Raw genomic sequence first — 22,976 nt, 5'->3', positions numbered from 1 at the left:
GGCATTAAGGCGTCAAATGCCAGATACTGTTAAGATGAAAGAAAATAAAATTCAGAAGAACTGAGAGCATTTCATAATTAGAACATTACTGATAACCTCTACAACACAGAAGATCAGGGGTAAAACTAAGTCTGAAAGTGGTTAAGTACTAAGTGAGTGGTGAGGAAAGAGAACTTGAATGACTCCTTATTATAGCACAAGAGATTTTTATTCTGAGATTTAGAAACAGTATCAAAAATAAAATTACTCATCACAGCATGAAAAACAGTACTGAACTCAAACTAATATAAGCCAGAAGAAGTATCTTCTTAAACAAACCTTTGTCAGTAACACAGAATACAGAAAAAGCAATACTCCAAATTTGTTTCCCCACATTGAATACTGGTCCAAGACAGCATCTTTTAATTCTGATAAACTTCTGAATGATCTTTTTCTGGGGGGGAAAAAAGAATTAAGTATTAGTATAATGATGAGAATGACTCCAGTAACAAATGGGAAAATCTTAAATCATCTTATAAACTGTATGTGTACAAATGAGATTTCTGTAAGTGTCTCAAATTTTCAAATACAAATTTAGCCATTAAAAGCAAAAGCTATTGCTGACAAATGCTGCTAAATATATATATACACCGTTAAAACAGAATGCCTACTTGGCAGGAAAACTCTTCATCACTTAGGTCAACTGTCTGGCATCAAGAAATTCTACAGTAATTATACATTTTTAAAGAATGAAGTAACTCTAAGAGGTGTTCAAGAAAAAAGAAAACTTGACTCTGTAAAGCCTGAAAATTATACAATAAATGTCTGAATACCAAAGATAACGTGTACATTTGTGGCTTCTTTTAAAAGAAATTAATGTCATATTTCAAATGCCACCTCTAATCCTAGCAATGTAGCTATCCTTACCTTTTACAATAAAAAGTTAAATGCTCTAATGAAAATAACGGCACTTTTAACGAGAATCATAGAAGGCATATTTTGGCAAATGAAATAATAATTCAAATATTTATCCTATTAGAAATGTATTCATTCAGGTCAGAGAAACATTAAGCTAGAATGATTTTTTTCATTATAACGATGAAGAAGTTTTTAATAGTATAAAAAAGTGTATTCTGGTAGTTAGCTAATTTAGGAATCAGAATAATTTAAGTAAACATTTATAAATTATTACTTAAAAAAACTGATAACAAATTAATCCTCAAGTATATAAATCTAAGTACCTTTCCACAGTATGAACAGACTTAAAATGGCAATGTGTCCACAAGGTAAGTATTTTAAATGTTCCAATGTTACTTACTGAATTAATGCATGAAATCGCTCAAAGCCAAGCTCTTCGACAGCCAAGGCAGCTATACATAAAAGACACTTTTCAGCACTACACATGGCAAATAAATGACACAAGATACACACAGCAGGCTGTAAATACTTTCAAGCAATCGAAATTCTCCCTATTTCCTTACTCCCTTAAAATTCTCAATTTATTTTCAACTTTACTATAACACAAATTTATCTTTCAGGATCTTAGTTACCATGACTATAACTAAAATGGACATAATACTGAGAATATAGAAGGGTGATTAAATAATAAACACTTATTTTTAATTCAGTTAGGCTAGGATAGTATATAAAATATGAGAAATTATTGACAGAGTGCTTCACACATCACTGAAGTGTGTGCTGCACTTTTAAATAATTTTCAATTCATAGATCCAAATAAAATCATCATAGCTAATCTTTCTCCTTTATAATATAAAATCTTTAGGTTAATGTTTAATTATTAAACTAATGTGTATAAAAAGGCATAGCACTTTGAAACTACCCAGGTTCAACGACAGCTTTAAGTTTGTTTCCTCATTTGTACAACTCTTAAGGAAGTTTTCAGTAACTTATTTAGATTATGATCATTAATACAGTACAATTATAAATTAAAAAAAAAACAAAGGAAATAAAAGAAATCATTTAGATCCAAGGTAATGTTTATGCAGCACTTTATACTAAGTGCCAGGCCCCTTTCTAAATGCTCTACAGGTCTTAATCTCATTTATTCCTCTAACAACCCTATTATCCCCATTTTACAGAAGAGGAACCGAGCCAGAGAGGCAGCCTCCCTGGAGCACAACGCAACAAACGGCAGGCTGAGATTTGAATCCAGAGAGTTTTGGCTCCCTTTACAAAGATAACATCTTTAAAGATCTCATACGTGAATTAAAATACTCTATCACAATGAAAAATTTCATATATATTTTATAAAGCAAATCTTAGTACTTTTAAATATTAATTCTTACTAGAGAATGAAAGAAATCCATTATGAATTCAAAATTAGGATTTTCTGAATTACAATTAAAAATGTTTCCTTAGGCTTTCCTTTTAAAATCATTTTAATTTTCAAATGTTTTAAACTACTTTTAAAAATCTTGACCAGTCCAAATGGGTTAATTTCAATAAGCTTTTGATATGTGTGGGAAACAAACTGAAATTGAACCTGAGCATTCACTACTGCAAACAAGTGTGCGTTACCGAAAGCCAAAACTACACACACCACACAAGCCAATGAAATTAATGTTTGTGCACAATGTACTACCGACAAGGGGGAAAACAGTTCACGTATAAAATTTCAGGATAAAATAAAAATTTGACCTAACCTTTTCCAAATTGTATTAATTGCTCTGCAGTGCTTGATAACCTAAATAATCCTACTGGGTATACACCATGAAAGTAGACATAAAGATAATAATTTAGAAAAAAGAGGCAAGCAAAATAAAAAGCTTAGCAGGCAGGATGGTGAAAAATATAAAACACAAGAAAAGGAACATAGCTGGGAACAAAGGAAAGAACAGGTAAAACAGATTGTTATACGGAATAAAAACTCTGATGTAAGTTCTTTGCATCTGTCAACATCTAAATTCTCTAATTTTCAGTTAACAAAACTTTTCAAATTTTTACAGTCCTAAAAACAGATTTAATATATGGTTTTATTTCATGTCCACTTTTAAAATGAGGCAAAGTGAATTGGACAACTACTAAACTACGTTTTTTGAAGAGAAATTCAATCTCCTATGCCCACCTCAAGTAGCTACTGAAGTACCAAAGTTAATACATTATGAGGCTGTTTAACCCAGAGCGATTGCACCTCTAACTACAGAAATGTACAGTATACCCCATGGTAAGTACAGAGTGTACTACAAAAATACTAACGAAAAATGTTAAAAGACCTTACTATTTTCTTGCATATTAATATACAGATTGGCTTTAAGCAGGTATTCTCTAAAACAACTTTTAATTAGTTCAACTCTTCCTCTGTCAGAATTTTAAAGTCCTAAATGCAAGTATTAAACGTGCTTTCATGCAACCCAGTAAAACCTGGAAAATATTTTAAAACCAATCTTAAGATTTTTGACTATCATCCTTGTGAATATTTTCCACTTGTTTTCTTCAGCTGTCATCATCAACTCTAAAAGTATGTTAAATTCTTTTTGAAAGGCTATGTTTAAAAGGCCTCAAAAGGAAACATCATTCAACTGTTTAAATTTTAAAAATTATTCCTTGCAAATGTCCTCCTATTAGATTTTGCCACTGTAACTGCAGGAAAAGGCGGCGCTGATATATCAGAGTCATTTCAGCCTGTGGAGATAATCGTGCCTCAGGGATAATCCTACATGGAAATCGAGATGTATATCGTGAGTAATCAAAATTTACTCTGTATAAATCAGGTGTCCAGTTTCGTTAAAAATAATTTCTGCAGAGATGATAGTTAATGGAAAGCATCATAGGTAGAATAAGTCACTTCTTCAATATAAGCACATGAAACTACCAGTTATCAAAAGTCACATACTAGCAAGATAATTCCTGAAAAGAAAAACCGAAAAGCAATTCTTTATCTACCTTCAGCACCACCAGAAGTCTCCATTTTACTAGTGCATTCTGGCAGTTTTGAGGTCTATTACGTAAGATTTTTCAAAGGCTAAAATCCACAGAATATATATTGTTTATGAAAAAGAATAGCTCTTAAAGAGAAATCTTCAATACTGAAAAACTTAAATGAAGGAATAATTAAAATCCTTTTTTAAAACTACCTTAAAATAATCCATATATGTAGACTGTATTATATAATGTCCAAAAAGTTCAGGAAGAAAAGAAACAATATGTAATGAAGAATAATGTCCCCATCTCTGCTCTAAGAAACTAAAGATATTTCAGAAATTTTCTAATATCCCCCAAAATTCCTTTTTTCCAATACCAAGAAAACCAACATTAAAGCATCTAAAACTAAAGTATGTATGATTATGGTCTTTAAACTTTCTAAATGAGAGTTCCAAAGCTCAGAAGAGATTGTCATCAAGCAGAAATTAACTAAAACTTTTAGAAAAGTTTAAGAGATGCAATTCCTTTCTTTTTTCCAAAAACGACATGATAAACAAGTGCAATATCCTCCAGAAGCTAAAATAATTGACAGGGAAATGAAAAATACTAAGGCTCATGAATTAAGCTCAGGCTAAAAAAAGAGATGTGTTATGAGAATTTTAAATATTTTCTCTTTAAAAATTTCAATAGTTTTATTAAAACAAAGGTATAAGAAATTACTTCAGGAAATAAAAATGTATCTTACAAGAATGTTCCACTTGGCAACTAGACTCTGCACGACTCCCAGAAATACTAGCCGTTTCCTCGGCTGTCTTTCCTCTTAACCAGGAAACCAAGCAGTATGATCCAGAGTTGTCACAACAAGCACTTTCTAAAATATCACATAACGTATGACAAAGGAGTTCCTTCCGCTCTTCCTCTAAAAATAACCAAAGTATCAGTTATGATGGTTTTCTTTGAAAAGAAAAAATCCTGTCATGGATAACAATATTAAGAATGTTTTAATAATGAAAATCAAGCATTTTAAGTGGAGGATTCTTCCCCTCCAATAAACAATCTTGCATTAAAAAAAAAACCAACAATGTGCTTGAGGATTAATATGTCATCACTATTAAATACTGCCATTAATTAGAAAAAGAATCCTGAAAAATGAAGAATTAATAAACATTAGGAGAAAGGACATGTTACTTGGAATAAGCTGGTACTGATCGCTCCCCTTCCTTGGGCTGCGAAGGGGAGCACGGGAGCCATGAGGTCTCCTTTACTGCAGAACCAGGCACAGTGTGAGGCCTGCTGAGACTTCTATTTTTTCCTCATTTCTGAGTTAGTCTAATGTCTTTGATCTCCTTGTCCCACAGGGGTAAGGATAATGAGACAACACACAGTCAGCACATACAATACCACAATTCATTACATTAGCAGACGCCGTCATAGTCATGCTGCATAATACAGAAGCTCCTGATATTATACTGCAGTGATGTGAACATCAGACTTTTATAGAAAAGGGCAATGAAAAAATGCTCAATTTCTTCCTGAGCCTTAGCCACGTCTCCTTTCCAAGCAATATCGCTCTCCAAAAGTAGTGCTGCCCCTGAAACTTTCAAAGGGATACGATGTGTACACATCCTATGTAAAATTCTATGCTATGAGGAGAATCTACTTCTCTTACTAGATTAGCAGTTCTTAAAGGCAAGAATTAGGTCATTCATTTTGTAACCACGACATTTACATTTATGACAATGCTATGTATTTTATCAATGTGAATATATATCTGTATAATACTATAAATTTTATCAATAAGACAGTGATATTAACAATAGTATCTCTTGGTTTCTTCTCTACCACAATTTACTTTGCATTTCCGCTATTAATTAATTAAAAATACATGAGTGACACGTTAGCTCTTAAATTCACAATCACTAGAAGATTCTATGGGTATGGTTTGGAACAGAAACTGTTTTGCCTTTATATACCAAACTAGGACTATAATATATCTCGCATTCTTCCAGAAATTATTGTGATGTTCACATGAAATTGTTCACTTATTGAACGAAAGACTTTGTAAACTGTCAAGTGGAATGCAAATGTTTGTTATTATCAGGTAGCACCACACAGCTCTCTGACCTAATCATGTTGCAGAAGCTAGGACAGCCTCGTTTGCAATTTAATCCAGAGATACTTGCAGTGTTATCTGCATTGTGTAAGGCACTGTACTAAAAGTTGCAGGAACACATAGATAATTCAGTTCTTGCTCAGAGCTAAGTAACACAAAACAAACACAAATGACTATTCCTTATGGTATGCTATCATTTAACAGTTCGGGGAAACAGCACCACTTTTTAGTGAGAGGCCAAAGGTTTTTGCCCTTAGTTCTATTATCCTGTCTTAGACCTCTTGGGTAAACCAAATTTGGGAATACACATATTTAAATTTGGAGTCACTGCTCATGAAACTTTCTGAAACACTGAAAAAAAAAATAAGCCTCAAGAAAAGATACCCCGTTTGTAGTTTACTTTTTAAGATACATAATTTCTGTTAAACTATTGCCAATGAAAGCTGCATAGATCACCTATAAATTAGAAGGTGAAGGAAAAGTTTACAGAAGACCACTATCATACCTGGGCAATCCCTCCAAGAAGACTTCTCTGAAGAGAACAGGAGCTTCTTCAAAAGAAATGCCTTTACACAATTAAAGCAACAATTATTAGAATGCATTATAAACACACCTTACATTATTCTTTTATTTTCAAATGGAAAAAAAAGCCCCTAAGATGTGCCCCTTTATGATCTACTCAATAGTACTATAAAAATCTCAGATAGTTTCCCTTCACATTCAATAGTAATTGAGCATATTATTCAGAATATACTACTATAAACTTGATTCTAGATCCAAAAAATTCTTCTTTCATGATACGTATTTTCTGGCAAATGGAAGAATTGACTCAACTGATTCAAAATAACAAACACATAACCAGAAAATTAAAGAAACTTATTGCTCATTCACAAAGTGAAGACCCTAGAAACATGATCAAGTCTACATTTCTTTTAGACTCCTTGGGGGAAAAGAAATCAAAATACAAAAGTGGTTCTGCTCTATTAGCTCTGATTTGTGATATGAGAACATCACTACAAGACTCCTCACTTTATTACGAGTTCCAACTTCCTGATTTAACTAAAAAAAAGTTGTAAGATTTAAAAGAAAAAACAAACTGATCTCTCACCTTTCCTTAAGTGAGTCAACTGAGTTACACTAATGATTTGATAGAAAGCAGTTCAGCAGTGTTTCCTTCTCAAAGTGCAGTTTAGAGACCACTTTCAACCTAGTCACCTGACTTGTTTATTAAAAATGAAGACCCTTCTGCTCCACCTGTTGCATCTGAATCTCCAGGGGACAGATCCAAGAAAAACGTTGCTTCGATGCTTCTCACTTACATGTCTGAAAGCAGTAGTGTGTTGATAAGAGGACTGCTTTTAGTCAGAGACACCTAGGCATGCATCTTGGTTCCACTACTTTACTAAAAATAATAATAGCATAAACTTTAAAAGGCTGCAGTGAGGATTATATGAAGTAATCTAAGTAATGCACTTAGCACAGTACCTGCCACCTAATAAGCAATCACTTCAAAGTATTTTAACAGAAGACGAAGTAATATTCTACAACATTCTTACAGAAGTAAAATCTACAGATATTATAATCAAGTGCTTCTGACTTTTCCCTAGTACAGCAACAACCATAAAATTGAGGAGTATAACCACATTACAAAATTTGGGAAAAGTGTGGTGGGATACCTATTATTTCACCACTAATACGACTGCTGGTAGTATTTTGATATACTTCCTTCCAGTCTTTCATACCTGTTTTAATTTTTACTATAAGTGAGAAGCATAATGGGTATGTGATTATGTTTCCCATTTTTCTGTTTTCCCACAGGATTCATAACTATAATTCTTAATCACTAAATGTCTATTGAGCTATCCAAATGTACTCAAACATCATTTCATGTGTAAACTACATTACAGTATATTAGGTTTATAACTTTTTCTTTTATTTTTTTTCTTTTAGTACTATAAATATAAAAACTTCTTATTGAGAAGTACTATGATTTCATTAAAAAAATCTGCATTAGGGTTCCTGTTATAATGTAAAATCCCTTCCCAAATCAAAGTACAAATGTACTATATGGCAGTATGAATATGCCAGCATCATCCTACCTGTATATGCACTGGCAATTATTTTATAATTAAAAATTAGAAAGAGTAAGCAATAGAATCTAGCTACAGTTTTATCTGTACTCTTTTGGATTCCTAGTGAGGTCGAACATCTTGATTCTCTGGTTGCCTCTCATTATTCCACCCGTGATGACTGTACACACATCATTTCACCACTGGTGTTTTAGTGTTTTCTAACCAATTTGTACTAGTTCTTTGTATAAGAAAGACAATATCCACTTACTGCTAATATTCACTGCAAAAATTTTTCTGAGCCTGGAACTCATCCTTTCTCTAGTGTTGACAATACATTAGTTTCAGTTTTTCTGTGGTTACATATTATATCAAGAACATATTTGGTATATGGTATCGGATGATCTAAATTCATTTTCCCCCTCAAATTGGCAACCAGTCATATCAGTGACATTCATTAAATGATTTTCATTGATTTGTAGTATGTGATAAGTTCTTGGTAAATTGCTATATGTAATGTGGTCTACTCCTGTATTAACTCTGGGTTCCATAATATGCCTATTCTTCTGGCAATAGTACCATGTTCTAATTTTTATAGTTTAAAAAGTTTTAATATCTAGACTTGCTCATTTCCTTTCATTAGGCCTAATGGTTGTTTTAACTTTTACAGGGAAATATTAAAAAAACCCCACAGAATTCTTCTATGATTGAAAAGATTTCTGTGACTATGAAATCAAATTACTACCTCAAAGATACAAGAGGGCTTTGAACATTACAATTATCCCTTGAAAAAATAGCTATCATTGTGGAAATCTACTGAATTTTATAAAGTGGAACTCCTGTGGTATACCTTGTTAACTACATTCACAGACTTTTAGTAAAAACCCAGGAGGAGCAGTGTTAATATAATTTAAATACAGATAGGACAAGGAATCTTCAAATTCAGATAATAAGATTCTGCGAGCAACCAAAATCTGCCCTCAGCATAACAGTATAACAACTCTAATACTAATTTACAATTAAATTTTATTCTTTATATTCAGTTACTCCCAGGCAACGTTCAAACATTCAAATTTTCCTTAATTTTTTTATAATTCTACAATGCAAAAAAAAATCAATTTTAACCTTTAAAGAAATAAAACGATGACCTATAAAGGATATATTTTGGAATCAGTCATGAAAGGAGATTTTTTTTTGCTTCCTTCAGATATTAATTTTTAATTTAATAATGTAGAGTATAAGGCTTGAGAGACAAATTTAATTTGCAGCTAACAGTTCAGGAATGTGTTCCTTATGCCCAATGAATAATAAATATCACATTAAATACGTATTTTCAAAACGTGATTAGAACATAATAAATTCCAGCTTTTCTTAGAACAGTTGTGAAGTGACACTGCTATTCAAGACATTTAAAGTATTACAGTAAACTGAAAATTCAATTCGTGGTTTTAACAATGTAACATTTGCAGCAAATCAGCCTTTGAAATTCAAACAATACATTAGGATTCAAAATCATATATATATACATATATATATGTATATATATATATATGTATATATGTATATATATATATATGTATATATATATGTGTGTGTATATATATATATTTAGATTAACACTATCTTGCCCAAAGAAAAAAACCTTTTTTTTTTTTAATTTTGGAAATTCTGTTTGAAGTCAGTTATTACTAATTTTATTTTAAAAGCCAACAGCCTAAAACTGTAAATACAGTTTATTTTAAAAATGTATAAGGTTTTAGGAGCATGAAAATATTACTCATCTTCAACTTTGTAGGAAAATCATTTTTACAGAAAGAACAAATGAAAAGAATACTATTGCTATGATATACCTAACAATAGCATAAAACATTATGACTTGACAGGATCACTATATTAGAAAGATGTCATCATCATTAATTCCTCATTTTCTGAAGGTCAGGGAACACCTGTTATGTCTTCTTGAAAATAAAGACAGTCCAAAGGCTATCGTTGCATAACCTGCCCATGTTCTGAATTCATTTTTTATTTTGGATATTTATAGCAATTTACATGAACAAAAGTTAAGAGATAACTGATCATGTCTCATTACATACAGATATTAGAAAACGAAAAGTCAAGTATGAAACGTATGAACATGTCCCTCTAAGGAGTTGGTAAAGTAGTCTATGTTACCTGAACAGGTGCAATAACAGCACAGGGGCCACCTTCAAACTGTTCTAATGCAGATCCCTCTGATTCACTAAACACAAACCCTAAAAATGAAAGCAAGTAGCAAAGATTAAAAAGGTAATTCAAACAGCAGCCCAAAGAATTTTTAATGTACTTTGCTTTGAGAAAGGTCACTTATTACAAAGGCAAAATATCTCCAAGTTATTCAGGCACAGTGGTTCTTAACTTTTTGGGGGATCAAGAAACCCTCTGAAAAAAGATCTGGAGCCTATGCTCCCACCCTGTGCCCCAAATGCACGTAAGCACACAAACACACTCATGCATTCACACACGAAATCTGCACCTAGGGATCCCTCTAAGTGGACTGAGTGGATAAAGTGTGGACCTTAGTAAAAGAACACTAAATTAATTTATTTGAAGAAAGACTAGTCTAGCTACTGAATTCAAACACAATTTTTAGGATCCTTTCCATCTAGAATCTTTTTCCATTCAAATCTTTGAGTCACATTCTATAAGCTAAAAATTAAAGGCATCAGAGACAGTGAATGTGCTCGTACTAGCTCTATCTCAATTTCACTATTAACCAACCAGCACTGACTGAGAGCAACTAGTAGACGTTCCTACAGACAGCATAGGGCCAGAAGTCCAGAGGACTGAGTTACTGTCTGTATCAAGGCTGGGCAATCATTCCGCCTCCCTAGGTCTCTGTGTAAATGGTCTTTTCCAATTCCAACATGCTAGGAATATGTAAAGTTTCACTAATGGTTGTAGTGCAGTCATTCATCCCACCAACACTTAATGAACGTAAGATACTACAGCAAGCCATCTAGGATGTATGCACGAAGGATGAAGTCCCTGGTCTGCGGGAGCCAACAGTACAGGTGAACATGGACATATGAACAAATAATAAATAAATGTTAAAACAGAAGTAGGAAGAGTATTATGGATACAGAAAGGAATGATTTACTTTGCCTGAGTTAAGTCACAACAGGTGACTTCGAGGCTGATCTTGAATAGGAATTTGTGAGGATGAGGAATGATTTTCAGGTAAAGAACACTTACCTTTATTAAAGGAAAAAGGTTTGGTAAAAACAGGACAAGTTTACGGGGCAGGGGGAAATTTAACGTTGCTTAAGGGTAGTATGGGGGTAGGATGGGGGAAATGGTAAATGGGAGGAGGGAAAGCTGACAAGAGGTTAATACTGGGAAGGGCCAGACCATGACAAGTACTAACTAAACTGTAATATGATCACACTGTTTTTTTTTTTTTTTTAAGGGAACAGAATGGGAACGAGACTGTTTCAACAGCCATATAGAGATGCTATCCACCTAATAAAATTGACATTAGTATGGAGAGGAGAAACTGTATCTAAGTAGTATTTCTTAGGTAAAAATTAAGATTTGATAAGCATGTGCAAGTGGGGCAAAGAAATGAGAGCAGACTCTGAAGTTTCTAGCTTGAGACACTAGCTGATAGCAACTGAGATAAGAAACAGCGTAGAGGATCCCATTCCATCCCACCTCTGCTCTCTTAACCTTTCAATCCCTCTCTTTCAAACAGTACTTAAACAGGTTTCTCACATATTTAAAAAAAAAAAAAAAATCACCCTTAAGAATCCATCCAAAGTTCTTTGAGTAAAGAGTTGAAAACTTATGTCAACACAAAAACCTGCACACAGATGTTTACAGCTCCTTTATTCATAACTGCTAATATCTGGAAGCAACTAAGCTGTCCTTCAATAAGTTAATGAGAGGGTAAACGAACTGCGATACATCCAGACAACAAAATATAATTCAGCACTAAAAAATAAATGAGCTTACGAGCCATGAAAAGACATGGAGGAAATTTAAGTGCATATTACCCAATGATGTAACCAACTGGAAAAGGCTACATACTGTATGATTCCAACTATTGTATATCCAGGGAAAGGCAAAACTATGAAGACCATAAAAAGATGAGTGGTTTCCAGGCATTGGTGGAGGGAGAAAGGGAAGAAGGATGAGTACGCAAAGCAGAGGATTTTTAGGGCACTGAAAATACTGTGAAACCATATTGATGGTTAAATGTCATTATACATTTGTCCAAACCCAGAGAATGTACAACACCAAGAGTGAGCTGTAAACTATGGACCTTGGGTGATAATGATGTGTCAGTGCAGGTTCATCAATAAACAAAAATTCTACCCTGGTGGGGGCGTAATGACAAGAGGGGAGCCTATGCATGCTGTGGGAGCAGGAGGTATATGAGAAATCTCTGTAGCTTCCCCAGTTACGCTGTAAACCTAAAACTGCTCTAAAAAAGTAAAGCCTAAATTTAAAACATGCAGTTGACCATTAAAAAAAAAAAAACACCAAAACTTCAAACACCACCCTCTCAAAGCCCACCTAGTTGTCTACTATATGCATTCTCTCAATCTCCTTACCTCACAATTGATTCAAGCCTCAAAATTTGGTTTTCAACTATTGACTGCACCACATTCATTCTCACCAAGTCCATCAATGACCAGTACTGGCGATTTTTCAAGTCTTCCCTTATTTACTCTCCAGAGAATCATTTGAAATGCTGACCGTGGACTTCTTCTGAAAAACCTTTGCCACTTGGCTTTACTGGTCCCTCTCTTTGCAAATTTTCCTTTTCAGTTTCTTCTCAGTCCCCTCAGTCAACTCCTCTTCAGCGCTAATGTTCCTCGTGTCTTGGCTTTAGGATATGTTCTTTGCATTCCATACATTCTCCTTGGGTAACTCATCTACTCTTAAGATTTCTATTCCTGGTTATAATCAGAGAATTCTCAAGTAGAGCCCAGATTACAATTCCAGACATAAACAGAGTTTAGTTTTCTTAACACGGTCCTGCACGATCTGATTTCGACCTCAGTCTCCTACCTCGTTCTTTGCCGCTCTTGCTCTTGGACTTGAGGCATGCTGAGCATCTTTCAGGTCCTCAAATAGCCATCTTCTGTCAGGTTTCTTACCCTCTGAACGTACTGTGCCTGCACTTGAAACACTTGCTAACCCTTTCTTTGTCATCTTAAGGCAAGATCCTCATGGTTCAAGACCCTAAAACATGATTTCTATCTGTCCATTTCTATCTCATGTCTGGTCTACCCTGAGGTTCAAACCACTGTCATCTCTTCTAGAGTCCTGTTAAGAGCTTCCAATGAGATGTCCCCATTCCTCCCCACTTACCCCGCCCTCATCCTTATTTGATCACGATAGAGTTACCAGAGGACTATTGTAGACTTGGAAATCAGATTTTGTCATAGCCTGCTGAATACATTTCAGTGGCTTCTCATGGCAATTAGGATGGAAGCCAAATTCTTTTTCATGGCCTTAAAAGACACCGTGATCTATCAAACCCACATTCCCTTGGTTCCCTCTCCTCTTCCCCATCTACAGTGACTTTAGAACATCACAAGGTATTTACTTAAGCCCTAGTGTTTGCTGTTCCTTTTTACATGCATTTCCCCTTCTCTCTTCAGAAACCTGAATCCTTCTCATTCTTAAGGACTCATTTTAGGTGTTAACTTCTCAGAGATATTCCCTGATAAATCTATTTAAGGAGATCTCTCCTACCATCGCCCAGCACAACCAGTACATTTCATAATCTGTGTTAAGTACATTATTGCTTGTTTACTTGTTTATTATTTGCCTTACGGGTATCGTGCCTGTTCTGACCACTGTTTTCCAGTATATTGTACAGTTAATGCTCAGTAAACGCTTTTTTGATCTGTTGCAAGGAAAGATAATGGAGGAGTCTGTTTCTAGGTATGCCAAGTTCAGTTGTGAGATAACCATTTGGCAATACTTATTTATTTAAGATTTTATTTACTTATTTGAGAGAAAGTGAAAGTGAGAGATATCACAGAGGGAGAAGGAGAAGCAGATTTGCCGCTAAGTGAAGAGCCCGGCGCAGGGCTTGATCTCAGGACCCTGAGATGATGACCTGACGCGAAGGCAGAAGCTTAACTGACTGAGCCACTCAGACACCCTCATTTGGCAACATTTCTTACGAGTGAGGAAATATGGGTCTGGAACTCAGGACAGGGATTAAGATTCAACACAGCAGGGGCGCCTGGGTACCGCAGTGGTTAGGCGTCTGCCTTCGGCTCAGGGCGTGATCCCAGCGTTCTGGGTTCGAGCCGCACATCGGGCTCCTCCGCTGAGAGCCTGCTTCTTCCTCTCCCACTCCCCCTGCCTGTGTCCCCTCTCTCGCTGGCTGTCTCTCTCTGTTAAATAAATAAAATCTTTAAAAAAAAAAAAAAAGATTCAACACAGCAATTTGAAACATCCTCAGCATTGGCAGTCAAAGTAAATGAGAATATGTAAAACAAAAATAATGGAGCTGGGAACATTAAAAAGTAAGCAGAGGCTGAGCCAGTGAAGATGGGTAAAGACTGGAAAGGTAAGAGAAAAACACAATGAAGTCCTCCAGGAAGCAAAGAGGAGTCACTTGCTACAAATGCTGCAGAGGAGAGTAAACACATAAATTAAAACACTGGATTAAGCACATCAGTGGGAACACACACACAAAAAAAGATATTTAGAGCACTGGAGAGAGTAAGCAAATTTTAAAGGGTTGAGGTGTGATTCAGAATACAAGGAGAAAGAGTAAATGCAAACTACTTGTTAAACAAATGAAGGGGGAAAATATGGCAACTTGAAGGGTAGCTGGATAAAGAATTATTATTTATATAGACTGAAGGGCATGAGTTTAAAAACAGGAAAAGAGTGATTACATGGGAAAGAGGAAGTTTAAAGACTCTAGGTCTTGAAAGAGTTGTGGTGTGGTGGGGCGGGGGACAGGACTGGATAAAGAGAGGTTCTCAAAGTGTGGTCTGAGACTCTCTCAGGGGATCTACTAAGGGTAAAAATAATTCGCATAAGGACACTAAGACATTATTTGCTCTTTACACTGTGTTGACATTCATAGCCATACAAAAGCAATAGTAGGTGTGATTGCTGGGGTCTTAGCATACACAAAGGCAGGGTCATTAAACTGTACTAGCAGTTACCATCCTAGTAAACAAAACCACCCTCTCTCAAACACACACAAAAAAGCCAATTTAAAGAATGCCCTCACTGATGCTAATTTTATTACATCTTGACCTTGAATAAAGTGTCTTTTTGATAAAATGGAAACTATCCATAAAGCACCTGTGCTACATACCTGGATGATGACTGATCTTTGTCTCAAGAAAAGCACGTGTGTAATTTTCTGAATTGCAAGCTGGAAGTACTTTTTTGTAGAGTACTGTTTTTATTCTGAAGAGCTACTGACGAACTATGATTATTCATACTTGGGTATGTGGCAAACCCCCTCTCGGAAGTGAATGAAGTGAGCCTGGTATTTCAAGAAAAATAACTGATAGTTATATTCACGAGTGACAAAATTTCAGGCTTTCAAGCAGTTACTAAAATTTTGGAAAACCTGCATCTACCAGTGTGAACTTGACAACATCTCAATTCTTAGATATTTTTCTAATGAGATCAGTGGTGATAGTAATAAATGTGACTTCTGATATTGTAGAATGAAATGTGTTATCATTTGGAATGTCTGAAAAAACCGGTGGACCAATAACTTTCAAATGACTGATGAGTGCTGTTAGAAATGAATGCACAGGTAAAGATCCATTCAAAGTACAAGACAAACCAACAGTTTTCAATTTAACAATACAAAAAATTCACTCGTGTGCTTTCAGATTCCATATTGTGAATAACCTCTAAGAAACTACCACCTGTCAAGTTCTGGTGTAGTATCAAAGATGAATATCCACAATTGCCTAAAAAGGCCGTTGTGTGACTCCTACCTTACCAATTACAATCTTTGTGAGGCTGGATTTTCTGCATACACTTTTTAACAACATACTGCAATAGACTGAACAGAGAGGAAAATGTGAGGATTCAGCTGTCTTCTAATGAGCAGACATTAGAGAGACTCAGAGAAACGTAAAACAATGCCTCAGGTCTCATTAATTTTATTTTTCATATTGAAGTCCTTAATAACTTCTCAGAGTATAATGGGGCCCCAAGTTAAAAAAAAACTTGGAAGCCATTGGCCTAGCAGAAGAAGTGAATCTCAGGAGACTTCTAAATTAAAGATATAGGCAAAAAGGAAGTGATATTACTGAATAAGAATGAGGGGAATGAGAGAGAGAGAGAGAGAACTGAGGAGAATGTTAATTCTAAAAAACATTAAGAAAAGCTGACAAGATAAAGAACTGAGAGAAATGCTGAGGGTTCGGCTAAGGTTTGATGACTACATTTGTACTGATGCTGACCACAATTTTCTCCATCGATATGCAGCAGCCTGGGAGAAACAAAATAGAAGACAGGCTATATGGAGGATGAGAAATAGGTACGACGCACAGGACAAATTAAATAAGGACAAATGAGATCTAAGGGTGCTGGTTATCACGTCAAGACAACCAAATCTGAGGTCTAACCTAGGAACAAGAGATGAAGCCAAGAGGCCCCCCACTCCGTCCAGTTCTGTTCCTATTGGAAATAAGGAAAGGATCACTGATGTTGGTCTAAGGGCAGAAGGAAAACTAGAATCTATCAAGCAGTTGGGGTATGTAATAAACATGAATCAGTAATGAATTCTTACCTTCCTTAAAATTACTAATTATGTAATGCAGTTTTCAAGATCCATGGGGGGGCTTATTGCTGAAATGAACTACAGAGAGTTGCTTTTATATATTAGGTTTAAAAATCCCATGGAGAGACTTCTAGGCAGATCTGCTGTACTCCAAATTGTTTAATTACGGTATACATGTTTGAGTGTGCTGATAATGAACAAAAGCTATAATGAAATAAATATAATGAAATAAAGTCAACTAAATGTAAATTAAGCATTCTATGCTAAAACAGGACTAGGCTAAGTAGGCTTCTCTATAGTAAGGTTTCACTTGAGTTTAAATTTTTTAGGATATACAGTTATTTCTCTTGTATTCTTTTTTTTTTTTTTTTTTTTTTTTTTTTTAAGATTTTACTTATTTATTTGACAGAGATAGAGACAGCCAGTGAGAGAGGGAACACAAGCAGGGAGAGTGGAAGAAGCAGGCTCTAGCAGAAGAGCCTGATGTGGGGCTCGATCCCATAACGCCGGGATCACACCCTGAGCCAAAGGCAGACGCTTAACCGCTGTGCCACCCAGGCGCCCCTTCTCTTGTATTCTTATATCCAAATTATTTCCTACTTTTAAAAGTAATTATCTTCTCACAAAATGTTTTTTTCTGATTAGATCTGAAATTAGCCATCTAAAGCACTGATCCTAAATATATAATTTTGTATCACATTCCACAGTACTACATAGAAATCTTTCAGTTTTATAGCTCATAACTAATTTAAACCTGAGCCACGACTTCTTTGTAATTTTCCAATCTTTTACTTTCATATGACTTACTATGCATATACATGTTATTCAAATCAGTTTTTTAACTTCTGCCTCCATAATTCTAGGCTCCCAAGTAAACAAAAGCCCATGGGAAAGACTTGGTTTGTCATTACAAACTCATTGATATTGGCTGAGTCAAACCTGAAATGTGCCATAGTTTCCTCCCCTATAAAAATGAGGAAAACTACATTTATCCTTTGCTATCTCTCAGGGTTGTTGCAAGGATTAAATAAGACTTCCAGAAACTGTAAAGCATAATGCAATGTAAGATATTATGATAGATACTTTGAACTAAAAAACACATTATGTATTCAAAGCACCAGAAATTAACTTTGTCAATATAAGCTTACAAATTTTAAATTTAAAAGAATTGGATCTTAGGTGACATGATTCAGGTAGTTTGGAGAAAGGAGTATCTATCCTTAATAATGGTGTATCAGGGCGCCTGGGTGGCTCAGTCAGTTAAGCATCTGACTCTTGGCTTCAGCTCAGGTCATGATCTCAGAGTCATGAGAAGAGCCCCATGTCGGGTTCTGCACTGGGCTGGGAGCCCGCTAAAAATTCTCACTCCCTCTGCTCCTCCCCTGCTTGCGCATGCTCGCTCGCCCTCTCTCCATAATAACAATAATAATACTAGCTTATCATTTTATTACTTTGGTAAAATGTTAAATCATATTATAATAAATGTATTAACTTATAAATACATTTGATACTTATATTTTAACCAATCCCTCACTTATCATAAGTCGTTTGTTAAATTTTATTTTTTTTTCATGTTACATAACAGAAATTGTCCTATACCAAAAGTCCAAACTCTAATTTCAGCCAACTACAGCTCCATTCCCCATTCACCCCCAGGAGCACCCCCAAAACAATGAACAGGTATAAACAGAATTGTGTTTCTCCCTCTTGGGTTAATCTTACAGGTTAAACAATAAAATAACTTAAAGCTTAGGGGAAAGGGGGGAAAAGGGAAAAAAGTAGTTTCTCAGAACTTATCATCTAGATCAGGGGTTGACCCGTTTCTGTAAATGCAGTTTTGGAACACAGCCATACCTATATTATCTAGGGCTGCTTTTGCTGCAATGGCAGAGATAAGTATTGAGACAGAAACAATAAATGCAGCTGATTCTTTTACACAAAAAGTTTGCTAAACACTGAACTAGATGATCAATACTGAAAAGAAAACAGAAATTCCCAATAAGTCAAAATGCTTTCATTTATAATAAGATTTATACTTACTCCTGTCAGACCTAGATGACTTTTATTTTGGTTCTGCTGGGAGATGGTCCATCGCACCACTTGCTACCATCCCCAGTGCTACTATCCCGGATTACTGCAAATGTCTCTCATTTGATCTTGCTGTCTCATTCAAGCCATTACAGTCTATCCTCAAACACAGCTGTCAGATCAGTCCTTTAAAAATTTGTCATGTCCTTCTCTTCTCTGCTCCAAACCTTGCAATGACCTCTCATTTCATTCAGAATAAATGTCAAAATCCTTACCATGGCCTATAAGGCTTTACTGGTCATTGTATGAAAATTATTTCTTACATCACCTTTTATTTCTCTCCCTCATTCCCTCTTCAGCTGAACTAGTCTCCTTCCTGCTCCTTGAACAAAAAGCCAGGAAGGAATATTCTGCATCAAGTCTTTTATAATGGCTATTCTGTCTGCTGGGAAAACTCTTCAGATAAGTGCATAACTAACTCCGTTGCTTCCAGTGTTTGCCCAAATCTCATCTTAAAATAAGGCCTAGCCACGCCACCCCATTCCATAACTCCTTATTTCCTTAACTTCTAACTACTACATGTATTTCATTTGTGCTACGCTTATTATTTGTCTTCCTTCCCATCCTGCCTACCCAGTCTAACCTGCAGAGGCCTGGAACACTGCTGTAGTTGGTAGGAAAAGGGGCAAGGAGGATAAATGGTGCTTCTGAATAAGAGGTAGAAAATATACACTTTTCTTAAAAAATGATCACAGGCAATTGAGCAGGAGGGAAGGAGGCAGGAGTAGAGACTCAATTTCCAAGTTAAAAAATAACAACTGCAAATCTTTAAATTATGTGACTTGCTGTCTTTCAAAGAAAAACTGGCAAAAAAAATCCACAAAAAACAAAACAAAACAAAAAAAACCCAAACCAAAACCCCACAAAACCCTATTTTTTCCCCCAAAGAAAAAGGAATTGGAGAAGAGAATTATCTAAAACCGCCAAATGAATTAAAACAACTATATGCCACTTCTGTGGCTCACTGATTTCACGTATTATCTGAAACTGCCACATCAATTAAGGAAAAAACCCCAACTCTGTGCTGCAGCAACTCCTGCAGCTTGCTTTAATGTATCAAAAAGAATTTTAATGTGATCGATATGGGTTCATAAATGGAATATGCCTAAACATAATTTTACAAATATTTACCCTAAACATCTTACACTTTTAACTTGCTTCCAAAAAACTCATAAGGTTACAGTTGTCAAAGCACAGTTACAGACTAGGAAATAGAGCCAAAGCTGGTGTCACATTACAAATGCTGTAAGGCAAGTGCAGCAAAGCAGTGTCTTGTGCCTCTTCTCATAGTCCCCAAAGACTGCTAACGCAATCGTTAGCAGTGATTTCTGCCTCTCAATGAATAAATGAATAGGACAGTTAACATCGCAAAGCCAATAACAACCTCCCTCTGATTCAGACGTGGTAACTTAAAAATACATATTTGGTCATCTGAAAATCTTAATCAATGTAAGACCACGAAAAATTATATATCCACAATATAAACATACTCTAAAAAGAAAAAAAAATCCTTTATTTTTAAATGGCAGTGAATGAATCTTTTTAAGGAACTTCTTGGCACAGCATTCTCTAATGTCATTATAAAACTGTATTTTATTTAAATAATGATTATCATGTATCCTCTATGCTTTGATAAAAAAATAAAAGTAAAAAATAATGATTATTCATCGAATAAACAATTTCTTGTAATTGTTAGGTCATGGCTAGAGAGTGATCTTAGGCTTAGCCTACAATTAAATGCTTTTCCAATTAAGTCTTAATAACTTCCATTGTCTGAGTGTTTACTGTATGTCAGATATCGTGCTAAGTGCCTCAATGGACTTATACATGTCTTCAATCCTCACAACGACCCCATAAGGTTGACACTACTATTATCTACATTTTACAGAGAAGGAAACTGGGCCTAAACTAAATTAAATAACTTGGATCTGGGACCAAAGCACACCTGTTCCAAAGCCTTCTCTTAATCATTATTAGAATGGCCTCTGAATTCTCCTGGAATCTGCATCACAGGATTAACATAAACAAGGCTGAATACTATCTTACTCTATGTTGTAAATGCTTAATTAGGGTAACTAATTACACGGGGAGTAAAATTTTTCTTAATCCTTCACAGCCGTGTATACTTCTGGGCTGTTCACTATTAGGATAAATTAAGTCAAAGTAGAAAGTAAGCTTTAAAATCTGCAAATGCAGGTGCCCAAGATTCAGAAAATATTACTTCAGTGACGTAATAAAATGTGTAAAAAGAGCCAAACTAATTATGTACTAAGGTTTGGAAACTCAAAGGAATATAGTGAAAACAGAGCTGTATTAGTAATTAAGAGACTTGTAATTCACTTCCATTCTATCAATTTGTGCAACTTTGGCCGGTTTGGCCCCACCACTCATTTTCCTCATCTGCAAAACAAGAATGATGGACTAAATAAGCTGACTGTAATACATTATGAGTCTTAATTTTACCAGCTCTTAAATGAAGCATATCTGGGAGAGAGGAAGGGATTGACCTAAACACTGAATTTTTGTTACAAAATACACACTATGAGATAGGAACTTGGACTATGCTAAAATTGCCCCAAATCCTCTGAGAACAGATATTTTCTAAATAAATGATTTAATAAGAATGAATAGCTAGTATTTACTGGCCTGTGAGGTTTTACATACCTACATTGCCAATCCTTCTGACTCCAAAGACTCTTAACCTCACTTCACCAGTCTTTAAGTCACCTTAAGTAGTGTGCAACGTAGTATTTTAATTTCAGAATTACAGATAATTACTAGCATAAAGTACTAACGCAGGGCCCGGCACAGAGCAGAAATTCAATAAATGATAATTTTTATTTCATTAGTATTTGTATTAATAAAACTTCTTACATAACTCAAAATCCTGTCTGGATAATTAGACCAGCACAGGAAGTGCTATGATCCACATTCCTTTTAACTGTAACAGATACTAAACCATCTCAAAACCCGGGATACTTTGGGTCAAGAGAGCCCCTGATAGCAAGCAACGCTATATTCATACACCGAGTACTACGTCTAACCACATAATTAAAATACAAACAACAGAGCTGCTTTCTGGAATTAGCCACTTTGACTTTTCTGTTTTCTTCGCTCTCTCCAAAATTAAACCAAATACCAATATCATGAAGCCTTGTTGGGGGAGGGGGTAAAGATTCAGGGGGCCACAACACTTCCTGAGAAACTGACACCGGGGCACAGGGACACCCTCAGTGTCACACACGGCAGCCCACCAACCACCCCTGCTCCCCAGCCGGAGGGCAGCCCAAGGAGTGGCAGAGGCGCTTCGGGGCTTTAGTGTAACCATTCAGCTGTAACCATTCTCCTACTCAACCACTCCCCGCAAGGCAGGCCGGGCGTTTCTAGAAAGTCCAGCTTCAGAGCTGAGCAGCGTAAATGGGACAGAGTGCGGGTCAAGCCAGGGGGATGTGGCGCCAGAGGCGTCACAGCTAGCCTCTCACAGGGCAAAGGAAGCGGCTGGAAGTCAGAGCCCAGCCAGGGTACCTTGCGTCCAGCGGCAGAAGATGGTGTCAGAGAGACCGGGGCTGCTCTTGGTGCCCCACACCAGCTCCATCAGCTCTTTAGTCAGTTCGGACATGATGGGGTACCGGCGAGCGGGTCTTCGCTTTCAGGACTCCTGCCCCGGAACATGGGGAAGGGGCACCTTCGGAGACCGGAGTTGCGGGACGGCAGCGGCAAAAGAGCTCGGGGGTTGGACGCGAGGAAGACGAAAGGAGAGAGATCTACTTGCAGAGACCGCGCCTGTCAAGCCAGCCGGGAGCGGCAGCAAGGAGTTTCCCGTACCGGAAATGCCGGGCCACTTCCGGCTCCCCTTTAGCTACCGCCCCCCACGCCCAGAGGGCCCGGGAGTCGCCTCCCCGGAAGCGGAAGTGGGGGGCAGGAAGAGCTTCGGCCCTCTCTGGAGGCAGCCAGCCTTCCTGAGCTCAACAGCGTCCTTAGGTGGGGTGGTAGCTTTTGTACTGACAGGCGCGCCGCGTTCCCTGGGCGTTGGCATGTTTTTACCGTCCAGAAACACCTCCCTCCGCGCACTGCCCTG

The 22,976-nt window shown here is 36.2% G+C and overlaps 1 protein-coding gene across 3 annotated transcripts in view; it reads right to left on the bottom strand.

Moving 5' to 3' along the window:
- MINDY3 (MINDY lysine 48 deubiquitinase 3) overlaps nucleotides 1–22,761 on the bottom strand; it is an 80,140-nt gene extending 57,379 nt beyond the window's left edge. Inside the window, exons 1-6 of one of the 3 annotated variants that reach the window (XM_026479016.4) lie at nucleotides 22,424–22,761; nucleotides 10,216–10,295; nucleotides 6,480–6,540; nucleotides 4,607–4,780; nucleotides 1,298–1,349; nucleotides 319–433 (exon numbers count right to left, since the gene is read on the bottom strand). In XM_026479016.4, the coding sequence (XP_026334801.1) occupies nucleotides 319–433; nucleotides 1,298–1,349; nucleotides 4,607–4,780; nucleotides 6,480–6,540; nucleotides 10,216–10,295; nucleotides 22,424–22,517 (576 nt within the window). In that variant the 5' untranslated portion in view covers nucleotides 22,518–22,761. The remainder of the gene's footprint in view (nucleotides 1–318; nucleotides 434–1,297; nucleotides 1,350–4,606; nucleotides 4,781–6,479; nucleotides 6,541–10,215; nucleotides 10,296–22,423) is intronic. The other 2 variants (XM_044392199.3, XM_057304742.1) reach the window with 2 other exon arrangements.
- Between the last annotated feature and the right edge of the window lie 215 nt (nucleotides 22,762–22,976).

Source organism: Ursus arctos, unplaced genomic scaffold (genome assembly GCF_023065955.2).
Source record: "Ursus arctos isolate Adak ecotype North America unplaced genomic scaffold, UrsArc2.0 scaffold_30, whole genome shotgun sequence".
NCBI lineage: Eukaryota > Metazoa > Chordata > Mammalia > Carnivora > Ursidae > Ursus > Ursus arctos.
Note: the sequence above shows the minus strand (reverse complement) of the source record. Positions and strands in the feature narration are given on the sequence as shown.